The sequence below is a fragment of the Cynocephalus volans genome, chromosome 4 (assembly GCF_027409185.1).
Source record: "Cynocephalus volans isolate mCynVol1 chromosome 4, mCynVol1.pri, whole genome shotgun sequence".
Taxonomy (NCBI): domain Eukaryota; kingdom Metazoa; phylum Chordata; class Mammalia; order Dermoptera; family Cynocephalidae; genus Cynocephalus; species Cynocephalus volans.
This window is the reverse complement of record NC_084463.1, coordinates 156,992,555-157,009,065: the sequence shown is the minus strand read 5'-3', so window position 1 is coordinate 157,009,065 and position 16,511 is coordinate 156,992,555. Positions and strand designations below refer to the sequence as shown.

The window sequence follows — 16,511 nt, the reverse complement described above, 5'->3', positions numbered from 1 at the left end:
CAAAGTCAGTCTTTCCAACCATCCAGGGCTGGCCTTGGCTGCCCCAGGAGTTCTTGGGAGCCAAACTCTCCCAGGGAGAAAAAGCCTCCTGGGCCACACTTAAAGCTTAGAAATCCAAGTCCAGAGTAACAGTCATACCCCAGAATGCCAAGTACCAAGCCATCCTCCAGGGAGCAGCTTCAAAGGTGAGAGCTATCTGCCCTCCATTGACTCATGCGGGTCCAGCCAAGTCTCTTAGGGCTGATCTCAAAGGCAGTCCTCTATCCGAGAGGGGCAGCTCCGTCTCAGAAGGAGAGGCAGGGAGAGTGGGCCCTGGACAAATCAGGGTCCCAGGCTTCCCCTTGCCTCCAGGGCACCTGAAGCCAGCCCTCCAACCACCTTATCTGGACAGATATGAATTGGTCCTTTTCTGGCCCCAACGAGGTGGCAGGCAGGAAGTCTCTGTCTCTCTGGCTCCCTCTGTGCTATGTGAGGGGCGACCAGCAGGAACAGCAACTCCAGTGTGAGGACTTCCAGTTTCACCAGTCTCAGGAAGGACCAGCGAACAGCAGAGAGCTGGCCAGCAGCAGGCTCCAGTGTAACATCATTGCGTCCAGTGTGGAAGGGGCATCTGGGGACCCCTGTCCCTGGTGTGCCACCTCAGGGAGACAGCTCAGTCACACAGGCGGTAGAAATGGAAATAGTAGTCTGTGGCTGGCTGGACGAGGGCCTCCAAGCTGCAGTTGGCCTGACCCTGGGTAGAGGGGAAGTGGGAATGGGTGAGGTGTCCCTGGGGGTGCAGGGTAGGCGGGATTCCCCCAGCTGCCATTGCTGTATACTGTGCCCCAAATCATACCACATGCTCTGCAAACTCCCTTCACTCCCCCAAGCCCCACACTACAGATCTAGGTGCCAGGACCTCCCATGCTCACCAGCAGTGCCACCCGGAAGTGGTAGGTGAATTCACGGAAGGACAGGATGGTTACTGGCCACTGGTGAGAGGTGCCCTGGAGGGAGAAGGGAGAGAGGGTCAGGACAGCCCCCTGCGCCTGTCCCAACCAATGTCCCTTTCACCATGGCCTTGGCAGCCCCGACGTCTGCAGCAGGTTTTATGAAGGGGAAAAGCAGACAGCTTCAGAGAGATGGGAGGGGGCACGTTCTGCTTTGGGAAGCAACGGCAGCCACCCACTATGCAGACTGTACCAGGAACCTACAAGTCTACACCTGCCTTCACCTGACCCATCTCCCTTTCCAGCCTCGCTGTGTTTCCTTTCACCCACTATGTTCTGGACACATTTCATTAAACCCATCCTCACTACAATCCAGCAAAGTTGTGCTGCTACTATCCCCATCTTATAGATGAGGAAACTGAGTCACTTGTCTAAAAATCAGTGTGGCAGAGCTGGGATCCAAACCCAGATCTGTGTGGCTCTCCCTTGCTGGGTAGCGTGAGGCCCAGCCCCACGCAGCTCTGCCTCTGTGTCGTGTGGGTCCAGGCCTGGGCACGTCTAATGAGTGTCTAGCCAGGCTGTCCCTCTACTTTTGGATGCTCTCTCCTTTGCGGAACTACGGGGCCTGGGCCACTCTTGGGGCACTCACCCACACCCCCCTCTGCTCACAGTACTCTTTTCTCCCTCACTAGAGAATGCATTCAGGGAAGTTAAAGCCTGTGTCTACTCCGTCTCCCCTACTCTACTCGTCTCTCCTACACCTGTGCCCGGCATAGGGCCTGGGGCAGAGGAGGCCTCTGTAAGTATGTGTTGAATAAACACACAAAAATGTGACAAGAAATATTACTACTTCCCTTAACTTCTCCTGAGAGTCTTCTCCCATGGCCTTTTAGAAGTGGTGAGAGAGTTCTAACTTCAGCCCCAGAGAGTTCTAACTTCAGCTACATGGCCACGAGGAGGTAGACAGTGACAGGGCCCAGCCATCTGGTTCCTGGACCAGGAGGTAGCCTCATGGAGCCTGAGGGATCTTCTAATGTCACAGATCTAACTGTGCCACTTTCCTAACCTGAGCCTGAGGTCCAGGCTCCTTCCTGCCTCTGTGGACTCCTATGCCCCGTGCCTCCCCTGTGGCCCCCAGCCCTCCCTGCCCCAGGCTCCCAGGATGCCCTCCCATCTCCATCATTGCACTCATCCAGGTGAGTCCTTGTGGAACTGCTGCCTTCCCTAGGGCTCTGTCATGGCCAGGACAGGAGGTGCTCAGCAGTGAGTGGAATGAACATGTGCATGTGTGTCCCCCTCCCTGTGGCACAGAGGCCCAGGCCCTGAAGTGTCCCTGTGGAGACACCTTCACTCTGACGCCCGCCTCTGTCTCCTCACCCGTTTGGGGGCCCAGTTGTGCCAGGGAGAGGAAGCTCAGGCCTGGCTGGCCCATAGCTTCCCAGCTTCCCTCCCCTACCTGGGTGTCCTGGTGGGTATGGGGACTCTGTGCCAAGCCCCCTTCCTCACACGGCTCCTCCTTTGACATCAGGCTGCACAGCACCACGGACACGGGGAAGGAGGAGCTGGGGAGAGGCTTAGTTAGCAGGGAAATGGGGTCCCAGAGCCCCCCCACCCCTGAAACAAGCCACTGAACCCGCACACGGCCTGAAAACAATGCATAACATAGTAACCAAGGTCTTACTATGGTACAGATCTTCCCTACCCACCATTCCATATGGTCCTCAAAGCCCCTGGGAGGCAAGGTCACGTAGCCAGTTAACCATGAAGCAGGCAGTAAAGCCAGCACCTCTCCTCAGCCCCCTTTTCCCAGGTTGTCTGGGTCGACCACATAGGAATCATAGCAGACCCCAAGCCATCCTCAATTTTGGCCATTCTCAGACTCTGCAAGGGCTTCTCCATGGCTCCCCTCCCACCCATCCACTCAGCAGCACTCACTTCATCTGCAGGGTCAGGCTGAGGTGCAGGGGGGTGCTGCTGCTGACGGGGATGTGGTAGGTGAAATTTCCAGGCCTGAAGGGACAAAGCTGGAGCCTTAGCCCAAGACCACCCTGCCCAAGCCTCCCCTATCGATGCCTCAGCCCCTAGTCTGCACTGGAGCCCTTCAGAGGCCTGAAAAGGGCTGCCCTGCCTATGGGGTAGGTGCCTCCCTGAGGGGGCAAGATCTGCGCATCTGTACTACCTGGGCTCATTTCACCTGAGGAAACCTCCTTGGGGTGAAGGGAGGTAGCCAAGCCCACCTGCAGGCATCCCCTGAAGCACAGAACTGGGAGGTGATGAGCATCGAATTCTCCAGCACCTGGATGGAGGTCAGGGAGGGCACTGGGTCTGCAAGGAGAGAGGCTGTTGGGGCAGAGAGGAAGGTGACAAGGCAGAACACAAATGAGAAGTAGTCCAGTATTTCCTTGCCAGACTTGGATCAGTCACTCACACCTTAGTATGAACAAGTTTCCGGTTTTCTTTCCAGATCCGCACAATGGTCAAGGTCACACTTGCCCAGTAGCCCTAGATCTAGCCAATTCCCATGAGCTTGAGTTCTGCCTCCTCAAGAGAACTGGAAAACCCAGAAGCCATTTGGGTCTTCCAAATCCCTTGCCAGTGCTGTACAGGAGCCCACTCACAGGCCTCTATGTTCCTGATGGCATGCATCTTCCCAGCTCTGGGTTCAGTGACATTAGGTGGGTAGCTTGAAATCAGCCATGGTGGGAGTATTCACACACACAAATCACATGAGCTTTTCCCCCAGAAAGCCAATTGTTAAACATCCACCATCATACCACTGGTAGATGGTAGCCCTCACTCAACCAACCCATCAGACTGGCTGGCTAGGAAGGGGGTGGGACTAAAGTGTGACATGGTTGGGGGAGTGACAAGGCTTTCTTGCTCATCTTAGTTCACCTACAGCCTAGCTGTGGCCTGACCATTCCACCCAGGAAAAGGGAAGTTGGGCCACTAGCCACTGAACATTTGTTGGGCCTGGCACATTTTCTGCTCTATGAGACACAACCCAGGTACCCAAGGATCCAGCAGGACCCAGAATGCCCTGTGCAGCCAGAGACAGGTATCAGATACAGGATGGAAGGTACCCCTCCACATCCCTTCTGGGCAAACTCCTGATCTTCAAAGACTCAGCTCCAATGTCACAGGGAAGCCTTCCCAGACCACCTCCCCACCTTAGTCCAGATTAAGTGCCCTCCCCAGTCCCAAAGCTGCCTGCACGTGCCTCAGAGCCTCATCACAACCCTTGTCAGCTGTGTGGGGCTATGGGCATGTCTGTCCTTATCACCCCCAGTACCCTGTACCGAGCCAGCCACAGAGCAGCAGCCCAGGAAACGGCTGCCTGGTGAGCATCTACCCCCTGGGGTTTCTCCATCGCTTTGCATTTCAATCTCAGCAAGCCACAGTTTCTGAACTTTTTTTTTTCTTTAAGCCACAAAACCCATCAAATGAAAGTTGATAAGGAGGCTCAAATCTCAGAGCAAAGCTGCATGGTTGAAGCAAGGAAGGCTCCCAGCCACCCCTCCAAACCCCAAGGCAGCCCCCAAGGCATCTCGCAGGAACTCAGTTTGAAAACCTCTGAATAAAAGGTTCTCTAGCTTTCTTACAGCCAAAGGTTTGAGGTTTAGGTAAAAATCTGGGGACGTTGTACAGCCCCTTCCTCGCCCTGGCTTGGTGACAAAGGAGTCAGGCAGACCTGGGATTGAATTCCAGCTCTGCTGCTGATGGGCTGTTCAACCCTCGGCAAGTCACTTCACCTAAGTCTCCATTTCCTCCTCTGAAGGGGGAGAAGAATTCCTTTCTTGCAGGAGTGTTGTGAGGGTTAACTGAGAATCTATATACGTCCTCTAGCCTGATTCCTGATACTTAGTACGTGCCCAGCCAATGTCTATTGGCTGATAATTTTGCACCCAGGCAGGAATGTGACTGGGCTGGAATGGGCCCTGGCCAGTGAGCCTTGCCAGTCTGAGCTGGAAGGTGTCGGGGTGAGGCAGGTACCTGGCTGGCCCTGGGCCTGAGTGGGCTGGGCAGGACCCAGGCTGGGCTGGGGGGCCCCTCGGCGGGCCCGGCCATGGAAACCAAGGTTTGGGCTGTTCTTGGCTTTGCCCTGCCCCCCAGGGAAGGGGACTGAAGGGCTAGCCACAGGATCCAGGCTCTTGGGATGCTTGGAGTGGCCAATGCCATTGGCTGAGAGGCCCCAGGACTTGGCTCTGATGTTGGTGACTGGCAGCAGAGCCATCTGGCTGGAGCCTGGGGATAGAACCAGGGACAGGCTAAGAAAAAGGGACCTTGCTGCCTCCTGTCTCTAGGACCCCACTGGACTCTGAGTGAACCCCATCTGCCTCTTGGTCCCCTCAGGGGGACTCACCAGTCTCTCCAGAGCCTCATTCTGGGCTCTAGGAGACCATCCCACCAATGAGTCTTTGGGGCCTTTCTCTGGATTCATGTAACCCTCCCTCCCCCACAACCCAAGCCCTAGCCCTGAAATAGTAGTACCTGAGTGGTTGGTGGTGGGGCTGGGGCTGGGGCTGAGACCACGGCCAGGGTTAAAGCTGAGCCCAAGACTAGGGTCAGTGGTGGGGTGGGGAGTGGATGAGGAGCAGCAGACAACAGGGCAGGAGTGGCTGGAACACAGATCCAAGGTGCGGATGGCTGGACCTGGGGCTGAGCCTGTCAGGCCACTGGTAACTGAAGAAGCGGGAGGCTGTATGAGCTGGAGTGGAGCAGCAGCGCCACCCCCTCCTCCCCACTCCACACCGACCACAGCCACCTCCCCCATCCCATCCCTCCAGACCTGCCCCACACACGCACCCAGCAGCAAAGAAGGCTGTATGCCTGGCAGCCCAGTGGTCACAGGGGACTGTCGGAGCTGAGTGGTCCCAAAGCTCTGGCTGGACCTGCTGGGGGAGGGTGGGCTGAGCTCAGAGGGGCTGGGAGAGCCTGAGGGGGGAGACCTGGGAGTCCCGGAGAAGCAGAGGGGCAAGAGGAGGTGGAGAGGGAAGGTGGAAAGGAGGCAGGAAGAAGGGTAGCCAGAGGAGGGAGGGGCGCTTGTCAGACACGTACCATGGGCACAGGGCCTCACTCCCCCCAGGGTGCTGGGGCCGGAGCAGGGCCAGGAGACAGGAAGTGGACACAGCAAAAGAGCTAACGGGCAACAGAGAGACAAAGGGGGAGACAAGCGCAGGGGAGGAGAGAGAGAAGACACAGTCAGAGGTGGCCCCAGGAGCCGGGGGTGACAACGGGCAGACAACACCCAAGGTCCTAATCTGGCCTTCATTCCCCCACCCCCTGTTCCAACCCTGGCCCCTCAGATGGCCCCCTGACTCTCAGAGGCCCAGCTACCTGGAGGAGCACTGAGCAGGCCAAAGACAAATATCAGTATCAGCAGAGACAGGAATAGCTGGCTGGTCACCCTCCAGGGAGACACTCGCACTCATGCCCACAATCCCCCAGCAGGCTGAGAGCCTGAGGTTGAACCTCTTTAGAGAAAACGGCCTCCATGGCTCCTCTGACTCTGGGCTGCCCACCAAAGCCCCACTTGGCCTGGCAGCTTGGCCAGCAGCAAGGCCTCCAGCAACGTACCCATCAGTATCTACCAGGTCCTCCTCAGTTCGCAGGCTCAGCACATACAGTGTGGACATGGACACCACGCTGGAGCCACAGAAAAGGGTTACTGTTAGCGCTGGAGCCACCATCCAGCACCCTCTCTCTAGGGCAGGGCCTGTGGTTCTTGGCCTCAGGGGCTGGGCTCCCAGGTGATGCCTACAAATGGGTCTCCCCAGCCCCCAGGGGAGGAGACAGAACTAGCCAGCCCACCTTGATCTCCCAAGCCACGTCTTCCTCTTCCCCCAGGCCTGGTCCCATGGGCAGCTGACCCTACTGGGCAGCTCAACTTCCCCAGTAAGCCACCCCCAGAGCATAGGGGACAACTCACCTGAAGGCCATGACCACCACCAAGGCGATGATGGTTCCCTGCAGGAAGCGCTGGCTGACACAGGCCTGGTCTGGGACCACAGACGATGATGACTGAGCCGACAGGGAAAGGGGAAGCAGAAGAGGGCCAGACTTAGGGAGCGCACGCTGAGGCCTTACCTGCTGTGGGCTCTGCTGGAAGTGGGAGTGCTAAGGCCCACCCATTCCTCCAGTGGGGCAGAGGGAGAGGAAGAAGAAACTGGGGGCTGGGAGGGCTACAGGGTTGGGAGGGGAGGGAGGGCCCCCAGGGTCAGTGAGGCTGGAGAAGTACAAGCTGGAAAGGGAGGCCATGAGGGATGGGGAAGCCCCATGTCCAAGCTGTCTCCCATCCCTTACCTTGCTAGCTACCTTGGGGGACTTCTTCTTGTGGGGGACGCTGCCTGCCCGGCTGAACTGGCTCCCTGCATGGCTGCAGCAAGAGGGACAGGGTCAGGGGTGCCTCTGGGAAGGGGGTCTTGCCCTCCCTCACCCCATGGCCCCACCTGAAGGCTCCTGAGCTGCCAGTGGACTTGAGGCTGTCGAGCCGCCGCAGCTTGGCCAGCTTGTGGCTCCAGCGCTCCAGCTCGTCTATGCGCGTCTCCAGGTTGTCCGTCAGCTTGCACAGCTCCTTCACCGCACCCACATTCTCCATGAAGATGCGCTCCTGCCACGGGCAGGGGGCCAATGCTGAGGGCAGGCGCAGTCAGCCTCAGGAGCCTCAGGCCACCAGGGAGCCACATGGAGGCCCTCGAAGCCTCCCTATCTGGGTTAGCCTCTCCTACAGTCCAGCCTCGGCTCCCACAGCCCCCTGTGTCTCCCTCCAAGCAGCATCCCCTTTGCCTGGGCATCCCACCTGCCTGAAAGGCCCTTCCCACTCCCTGTCACAACTCTTTGTCCTTCAGAGGTTCCCCGGGCCTGAAGGTTCCAGCTGTCTGATCGGCCCCCTCTGACAACCATGGTATCTCAGCCTTGAGCACTTTACTGTTCAGCTGAGGTGAAAACATACGCCATGCCTCCTAGGTGCCCAGGTCATGCCAGGTAAGTTACGAACATCATCCTCACAGTAAACACAGGTTTAAGCCTTGAGCTCACCGTACGAGAATGGCTTGGCAGTTCTATTAAAACTGCCGCAGTAACAATACAGGGAATGACCCTCAGCGGGGTTCCTCTTGCTCTTGATCACACAGCCTCAGTGGCCAAATCCTCACCCACACACCCAGCTCTTGACCGCTCATCCCCTTCCCTGTGGGATGGGACAGGGGGTCTGGAGGCAGCACCAGAGACTAGGGTGCCCCTGCCCTCTGCTCTGCAGTGCCCTCAGTCTCTATGGAGGAGATGAGTGCACCTCAGCTGGCCCGCCCCTCTGCCTCTGGGCTCCCTCCAGTCCCCCCACCCGCAGACCTTGTTCACCACCAGGAAGTTCTCTATGGTTTTTCCGTTGGCAAAGACCACGTCTCCTGTGTCCTTCACAGCCTCAGGCAGGATCTCCTTCACCTCCTGGGCAATGACACCTGGGGAGGGACAAGCCAAAGTGGGTGAGGAGGGGCTGTCCACAGCTCTCCAGTGTAACAAGGGGTGGGATTGGAGAATGACTAGAGATCTGGGTTCCAAGGAGCCCTGGAGCAGGGAGCTCCCACAGACAAATGTTCATAGGGTCGCAGTTCCAGGGCTGTGGGGTTCCCAGGCTGGGGTGGGATGGGTTCCTCTAAGAGTCCCAGGAGAAGAGGGCAGGAATCTGGGAAGCTGAAGGTAGGATTCATCCAGGGGGCCAAAGGAAGAATCCCTGGGCCAGGATTCTCGGATTTCCAGTGTCAAGGGTTGAGGTTTCGGGTACCTGGGGAGGCGAGATTCTTCTAGGGGCTGAGGGGCTGGACTTTTTAGAGGGCGGGATTCCCGGAGTGGAGTTCCCTGAGTAAAGGGGAGGGGTTTCTGCTAGCAGGATTTCCAGGGGACAGGGACAGGACCAGCTGAGGGCGGGGGCGGGGCCACTGAGGCCCGAGGTTCCCGGGTTCCCGGACCCCAGTCCGCACGGGACCGGCACGTACCCGTCTCTGGCGAGGCGGCCTCGATGCCCGCGCTGGCGGCGAACTCGGGTTTGTATCTGTAGTGCACCAGCCGCATGCGCGAGATCCTCTTCAGCTGCTCCGTGGTGTCCACCTGCGGGGGAGCCAGGGCCGGGGCTGAACCCCTGCCCTCCCGCGGCCGTCCAGAGGCCAGGAGGACGGCTGCCGGAGTGCTGAGGGGAGACCCCGCTATCGAGGTCGCGGGATCCAGATCCAGGGTCTACCTCCTCCTCCTCCTTCGCCGGCAGCCCCGCCCTTCCATCTGGCCCGCCTCCTCTCCAGGAGCCCTGCCCACAAAACAAGCCCGCCCCCCGCGACTCCCCCACCCCCGTCTCCAGCCCTTTTCTGCTCCCACCTCCTGCACGTGCTCCTTGGCCCGCAGGTCCGAGGGGTGCATGAGCGAGCCCATGACCTTGACATTGCCGTGCACAACCAGCGCCTCGTCCGGCCGATCTGTGTTGATGCCCACCCGGCCGTGGTGGAAGACGGTGTCGGGCACCTGCGCCCGCTGCCACAGCACGTCGCTGTCGCTCTCAAACTGGCCCGGATTGGAGGCCTGCCGCAAGTTTGGGTTGGATCAGTCCTGGGGGATAGGAGCTCTGCAGGGCCGTAGGAAGAAGGGAAACCCCAGAGCCACCCCTCCTGGTCCAGCCAGGGCTTCTCACCCCACCATGCCTAACTTAAACTATCCCGCCCATTGTGACAACTTTTAGTCACTTGTGGGATCCCAGAAGGCTACCAGGTCTTGTCCACCTCCATGCTCTACTGTGGAGACACTGCAGCCCAGAGAGGGTGGGAGCCACACAGCCATTGCCACACAAGACCACACAGCCAGTGCCCAGCAGGACCAGCACTCTGGCTCCTGACTCGCCAGCATCCTGGTATTTCTCCTGAGTGCTGTTTCTCCCCCTGGGGAGAAACACTCTCTACCCCCCCGGCGGAGGGGGACCTCACCCGCACAATGATGCGCTCAGAGATCTGGGCAGCCAGTGTGTAGTTCTGGTTCTGTGCGTGGGCCTGGAGGGCCACCACCAGCATGAAGTACCTGGGACACACAGGGATGTCAGAGGCACCCAGAGTTCTGCCCCATCTGCCCCTGCCCCCTGGCCACACTTCCCTGGCCAGATGTACCATCTACATGGCTACCCCACTCTGTCATCTCGCCCCCAGGAAGTGGGTCCTAATACCCCATCCTACAGAGGAAGACTATGAGTTTCCACTAGGGGGCAGAAATTCCCCAGGGCCACAGCCAGGAAGCCCTAGAGCAGTTTCTTAATCCAGAAGCCAGGTTCTGCTCTTCCCATCCTTAAGTCAATTATGGCTCTGAACCTCAGTTCCCTCATCTGTAAAATGGGTCCGTCTGTGGGACTCTGTGCCTGGCGTGCTACAAGGGGTGGTGTCTTCCCGCCTTTCCTCCTCGAAATGGAAGGGCTCCCGGGCCAGGGGTCCAGCCTGCTCACCTCTGGTCAGGGTTGGGCTTGCCCTTTTTGCGCATGTTGTTGGCGGTGGTCTCACTGAAGTGCAGCCGCCCCACAGTCACCTTCGTGACCTGCTCAGGGGGCAGATTGACCCTGCAGAGGAAGGGCAGGGTGCTCAGGGGCCAGTGGGGGAGACTGCCAAGGGCCAGGCTGCAGAGGGACACCCAGGCCAGGGGTGTGTGGAAGGGGGACGCTATGGGTGCCTGCCTGGCCCCCTCAGTTCCCAAGTCAGCTCCAGGGTGGGCCTTTCCAGGCCCCCCCCCCATTGGGTCAGACAACTCACGTGACAGGGTTGAAGGGCCGCTTGCTTCGGTCTGACTGCGACTGCTCGATGTTAATGGACTGGTTCAGGGCCTCCAGCTGGGGAGGAATGGAGCCCAGTGGCACCTCAGTGCCAGGCTCCCCACCTGGTCCTGCCCTGCTTCCCCCTCAGCCAGGCCTGGCCCAGCTAGAGCGCGTGAGGAAACAGCAGCACCCTGTGCTCAGCCTCACTTCCACACAAACTCAGGTGCCTTCTCCTACATAGCCGCACCCCCATCCACCCACACACGCTCCCCCCACCTCAACCAGCCTCCTCACACACACCCACTCATGCCCAAGCCCATTCCGCAGATCCTCCCCACACCCATGCCCCCGTAACACCTCCAAGGCTGGGCCTTGCCTGCGTGCCACTGAAGCTGACAGATCCAGCCTTGCCCCCAGGGAGCTCACGGGCTCAAGATCAACCCCACTGTGGTTGTGCTGTGTAGCCTCTAAGTGGAAGTGGGCCTAAAGGCAGGTTTCCCTGAGGAGGGCACCAGAGTGGAGCCAGCCAGGAGAGGAGGGGTGCAATGGGGCGCCCCAGGCAAAGGGAGCCACACCAGGGAAGGCAGGGCCCAGCACGTGGCAGGGCCCAGCACGTAGCAGGGCTGAAGTGAAGGGCTGGGTCTCCTTGTAGGCTCAGCTTATAGGCCAAGGCTTTGCTGGGAGGACACCGGGGACCATGACAGATGGGGAGTGCCGTGCCCTCCTGTGTCTCAGGTGGAGCATGAGTTGGGGGCCAGAGTGTGGAAACTGCTGGGGACATTCAGACAAAAAGGGGGGGTGGCCCAGGCCAGGGAGAGGCAGAGGGGAGGGGAGGAGGGGCCAGCTGGAGGGAAGTTCCGGGGAGATAGCAGGGTCAGGTGCATGATGAGGTGAGGGCAAGCAGACCCCCAGATTTACGGCTGTGGTGACCAGGACCCTGGGGCCCATTCCCTGGGAGGGGATCCCAGGGGAAGGGGCATGTTTGTGGGGAGTTTATTTGGGATTTGGAGCTGAAGCAGCTGCTAGTGAGGCCAGGAGAAGGGTCTTGGTTGGGGATGCAAACTTGGGGGTCACAGAGTAGAGAAGAAACCTGGGAGCAAGAGTGAGCAAGAGGGCAAGGGCTGAGCAGCCCACGTTTAAGGGGCGGGCACAGCGAGAACAGCCGGAGGGCTGGGGATGGGGCTGGACGTGGCCGTGGGGAGTTTCCTCACACACACGCACTTCACCTTGGGGTCTTCCCATGCCCCAGAGCCTCCCTAGCCCTCCTTCCCTCCTTGCCAAGCCCCAAACCTGCCTTCACTCCATGCAGCTTCAGGTAGAAGCAGTCGAGGGGCTTGAGGCCTTCAGGCGTCTTGACATACTTGGGCTCGCCCAGCATGCCGATGTACACCGTCACCTGGAAGTGGTTCTTCTTCTGGCACACGAAGGCATCGTCTCCCACCGAAAAGTTGAAGCCCTTGTCAGCGTCCACGCGGTAGGTGAGCATCGGTCTGGAGGGCAGGTGAGGGCACTCACCCAAGGCTCCCCATGCTGGGCCCCCACTGTCAGTCCCTCCCACACGTCTGGGTCCCAGAGCAACTTCCTAGCCTGTACCCCTGGATCCTCAAGCCACCAATGGGGCTGCCTCCCCCTTCTCAGAAATGGAAACTGAGTCCCCGAGAGGATTCCAGTGCGGTCTGCCAGCTCCTCAGCCACTATCCCTTCCTCTACATGCCAGGGCCATGGGGGAAGGGGGCAAGACCCTTGAGGCCCACCAGGCGGGAGGGAACTCCTGAGGATGGGACCTGACACCCCCTCACCACACTTGGCTCCATCCCAGAGGCTGCCTGAAGCCCCCTCCCTTACAGAGGTGGGCTGAAAGGCATTGCATCTGCAGAGCCTCACTATGCCTGACAGCTGGTTGCCATGGAAACGGTGGAACCAGGCGCTGGGTCTGCCGCAGGCCCCGGGTCTGCCGCAGGCCCAGTGTCTGCCCACCGGCTTGCTCAAGCCCCCAAATGCCCTAATTCTGACTCCCCCTGTCTGCATAGGTAGGGAGAAGGGCACTTCTGGACTCAGCCTCAGTTTGCCCATCTGTTGCTGGGGATAGTGTCCCAAGTCTGGCCCCTTTGGGGGACCTCTAGGTGGCAGTAAAGAGGGAAGTTGTTGGCCTATGGCTTGCCCCACCCTTACCCAGGTCCCCAGGCATAAGCAGTGCCCTGATGGTCACAGGAATGCCTGGTGCCTGCCTGGAGGATGTTGGTCAGGGAGAATGCTTCCAAACTTGTGGAAAAAGGCCTTTGGATGTGGCTAACATCTACAGGAAGGCCAGAGTCACCCTCTTTCTCCCCCGGGGCTCCACCTACCCTGCTTGACCTAGCAACACACCCAGGAATTGCCTGGACCACCCCGGGGGCCTCAGCTGCCAACTTCCTGGCCTTGTGGCCTGGGGTGGTACAGTTGACCCAAGGAGTATGGTCGTGAGAGTAAGGGGATTCCTCCCCAGGCCATAGGACTGAACCCCCAGTGACCTGCCCCCACTCTGGCAGGTCTTCATGGGACCCTTCAGCCACCACAGCAGATGGACCCCCGAGCACTGGGGGCTTCTGGCTAAGAATCTCACACAGCCTGGGGCGCCCAACTCCAGGAGGCTGGTCTTGGCCCCTGTTCTCATGAAGTTCCACATGCCAGCCACCTTGCCCATAACTGGCAAGGTCCAAAGTGAGCCAACGGGAGTCACCCTCTCACCCGGCCACTGGCCTTCTGGGGAAGCAAGGGGAGTGGCCCCCACAGAGCTCTTGGCCTGGGACCTGGGAAGTTGAATCCCTGTGGGTGTCAAGGGAGAGCTAGGAATGCCGGGCAGCCTCTGACCCAGCCTTCTCCCACCCCTCTCCCTCCCTCCCCCTCCAGGGAGGGGTCTGCTGGAAGGCCCTGCCTACACTCAACTTCCAGCTACCTTCCTGGAATGCAGGAGGAGGTGGAGGAGGAGGAGGAGCCAGAAAACACCCAGCTGCCCACTGCTCCTTGGTTCCCACTGGCCCGTCCCTGGCAGACACCACTTTCTTAGGGAGGCCTGGGGCTGGCCTAGGAGTCAGGAACACTGAGCCTGTTGGCTCTTCTGTAAATGGGACCATCTTGTACCCAGTGTGCTCCCAGGCCCTGCTCTACGACCTCAATGGGGTCCCAGGCTGGGGTGTCCCAAGATGGGGTGTCCCAGATCACTCACAACTCCTTGTAGTTGGCATCATACAGTGTCGCCCACTTGTTCTGCTGATGTGGCTGCCACTTGATGGACTGGTAGTTGGGGTCCAGGTAGGAGCCACTGAGGCTGTCATTGTCCTGCAGGAGACCTGGGGGGAGGGAATACCCATGTGGGCCCTGTGCCCCAGGACCCACTCCCTACCTTAAAGAGTTAGCCAGCCATGTACCTGGTGATGGTGCACCTGGTGGGTGCCAAGGCGGTGTCTGGACCCGGGCGATGCTGAGGGGAAGTGAGCCGGGGCCTGGTGAGAGCGGGCCCTGGGGAGGCCAGGGTGGGGACGGGGCTCGAGCGGGGTGTGGGGGCAGGGCTGTCACGGTCCCAGGCTCCTGTTTGATCATTCCATTCAGCATCTGGGCATTGAGGGTGTTGGGGGGTGATTCGGAGTGCTTCCTCTTCTTGGAGGGGTGTGCAGGGAGCCTGGGGGACAGAGGTGTGCCCCATGGGGACTGGCTCTCCCCAAGCCCCTCCCAATGGGCAGCGCCCACCCCTTCCCCTCTCCACCCTGTTTCAGTGAGATATGTCCAGCCCAGAGGATATCTTCTGCAGGAAGCCCTAGGCCTTCGCCTCCTCGGTGCTCCCTGGCCACTGTGCTCCCCCCACTGCTCAGTGTTGTCATACTCTGTTGTCACTCCTGACCATGGATTAGTGGAGGGCAAGAGCTACCCCTGACTTGTCTGTATCTCCGTCATACCCAGCCGGGCACACAGAGTGCTCAACATCATTTGTGGAATGACTGAGTTGGTCCCTGCCTTCTGGTGTCACCATCAGTGTCACTGTTTACAGCAGGGACTCTACAGAGAGCACCCTCCATGGTTAGAAAGAGGACCCGGGCCACAAGGGCTGGGGAAGGGGGGCTTCCTGGGGGGTGAGGGGCAGTTTGGGGGGGCCTGAATGGCACCCGTGCTTCTTCTAGTTTACAAAGTGTTTGGACAGCAAAATCTTTCCTTGAACTAAATCTTTCATGAATTCTCAATACATAAATAGATAAAAAGACAATTGTGCAGGTTGGATTCAGAGGGGCGAGCTTGGGTCCAGGTCCAGAGTCGCCTCAGACACCTGAGGACTCTGTGAAGCAGCTGGAAAGTCACTGGTGCCTGGGTAAGAGTACAGCCCGGGCTCAGTCCTGGCTCTGCCCTTCCTACCTACACGATCTGGGCCAGCCATTTCCCCCTCTCAACCTCCATTTACCTCTCTGTGCCCACCAAATAAGAGAGCTGTGAGCAATAAGCCATGGCTGTAAATCCCCCAGGAAACTGCTGGGAACAGATGTATAAATGTGCCAATCCCCATCTTCCCTGCAGAGTCTCTGCCCTTCCCGGGTCCATCCCCATCCCTGCCTCCATCTTTGGACTGCCGGCTGCTGCCCAGATCTCCCACCCCATATCCCCCCTCGGAAGCGGCTGCCCAGCTCTTACTCAGCTCCATGTTGCTGCAGCAGCTGGTGTAGCATCTGGGACTGCTGGGTGTGGTGGTGGTCGGTGGGCACCAGACCTTGCCCCATGGTGGCATAGGGGGGGATTGGGGGTTCAGCCTTCATGTACAGGTCCCGCTGCAGGACAGGGTAGTGAGGTGGGGGCGGCGGGGGGCCTGGCAGGTGGGCTGGAGGTGGGGGCGCGTGCTCCAGGCGGGAGGGCACTCCCACGTGGCACAGGGTCTCAGGGGTTATTGTGCGCAGGAGATGGGGGTCTGCAGAAGAAATGGGGGTGGGCGTCAGAGACCCACCCTACTCAGGTTCCCGGGCACCTGTTCTCCCCTAGGCAGGCTCTCCCGCTTCCAAGTGAGGCTCCCAAGCCAAGCCCAAATGAGGGCTGCCCTCCCACCCACCCCAGGTGGGATGAGGTTGGGCAAGTGGCCACTGGTGGCATTGGGAAGCAAGACCCTGTCCCGAGGGTAGGCAGCCCTTCACCCCATGCCGGCCAGCTCCTTCCCCCAGGCCGGGCGCAGTCCAGCTCCCTGGGCTGACCCAGATCTCAAGGTCCTCCCCGGCCCCGCAACTCTTCTCAGGCCTGCTCCTCCTCTGGGTCTCAGAAAGGAAATTCTGGAGACTCCCAGTCCAGTCCCAAGTGGCCCTTCCTCCCTCCAATAGCCCCTCTACCAGGCTCCCAGGGGCCAGCCCCCCAGCCTGAGGGGGGAGGCCCCAGCTTGCTTTGTTCCCCAGGAGGCATTCCAGGGATGTTTGTGGTAAGATAAACAGAACTCTTGACCCTTCTTCGGGCTGTAGGGAGCCAGCAGCCCAGGTCGTCCTGCTCTTGGCCACCTGGGGGCCGCTGCACCCCTGAGCACCCCCCAAGGAGAGGTGGGCCAGCCAGTGAGGCCTGCACTCAGGTTGCACCCACGGCCTTCCGCAGACGTCCACTTACCGCCGAAGGGCGCGTCCATGATGGCGCAGGCAGCAGGCGGTGGCATCACCGGCAGGGACACTTGCTCAGAGGCAGGGCCAGGCTCCCCACCCGCCCATGGGGAAACAATAGCCAGCGCCGGGGAGTATTTGACCAGCGATAATCTCGGCCCGTTGGGCCGCTGCGGGCCCCCTCCCTCCTGCCCTCCCTCCCGATAAGGCCGCCCCAAC

The 16,511-nt window shown here is 59.7% G+C and overlaps 1 protein-coding gene across 1 annotated transcript in view; it reads right to left on the bottom strand.

The window, feature by feature from the left end:
• Positions 1 to 652: 652 nt before the first annotated feature.
• Positions 653 to 16,511, bottom strand: part of MYRF (myelin regulatory factor) — a 28,597-nt gene continuing 12,738 nt past the window's right edge. Inside the window, exons 5-26 of the mRNA XM_063095539.1 lie at positions 15,358 to 15,628; positions 14,109 to 14,359; positions 13,907 to 14,030; positions 11,996 to 12,191; positions 10,700 to 10,776; positions 10,399 to 10,509; positions 9,893 to 9,983; positions 9,294 to 9,494; positions 8,921 to 9,032; positions 8,277 to 8,386; positions 7,379 to 7,539; positions 7,233 to 7,305; positions 6,859 to 6,950; positions 6,507 to 6,575; positions 5,736 to 5,824; positions 5,421 to 5,612; positions 4,923 to 5,174; positions 3,167 to 3,254; positions 2,865 to 2,939; positions 2,386 to 2,491; positions 912 to 986; positions 653 to 733 (exon numbers count right to left, since the gene is read on the bottom strand). Coding sequence (XP_062951609.1) covers positions 653 to 733; positions 912 to 986; positions 2,386 to 2,491; positions 2,865 to 2,939; positions 3,167 to 3,254; positions 4,923 to 5,174; positions 5,421 to 5,612; positions 5,736 to 5,824; positions 6,507 to 6,575; positions 6,859 to 6,950; positions 7,233 to 7,305; positions 7,379 to 7,539; positions 8,277 to 8,386; positions 8,921 to 9,032; positions 9,294 to 9,494; positions 9,893 to 9,983; positions 10,399 to 10,509; positions 10,700 to 10,776; positions 11,996 to 12,191; positions 13,907 to 14,030; positions 14,109 to 14,359; positions 15,358 to 15,628 — 2,897 coding nt within the window. The remainder of the gene's footprint in view (positions 734 to 911; positions 987 to 2,385; positions 2,492 to 2,864; positions 2,940 to 3,166; positions 3,255 to 4,922; positions 5,175 to 5,420; positions 5,613 to 5,735; positions 5,825 to 6,506; positions 6,576 to 6,858; positions 6,951 to 7,232; positions 7,306 to 7,378; positions 7,540 to 8,276; positions 8,387 to 8,920; positions 9,033 to 9,293; positions 9,495 to 9,892; positions 9,984 to 10,398; positions 10,510 to 10,699; positions 10,777 to 11,995; positions 12,192 to 13,906; positions 14,031 to 14,108; positions 14,360 to 15,357; positions 15,629 to 16,511) is intronic.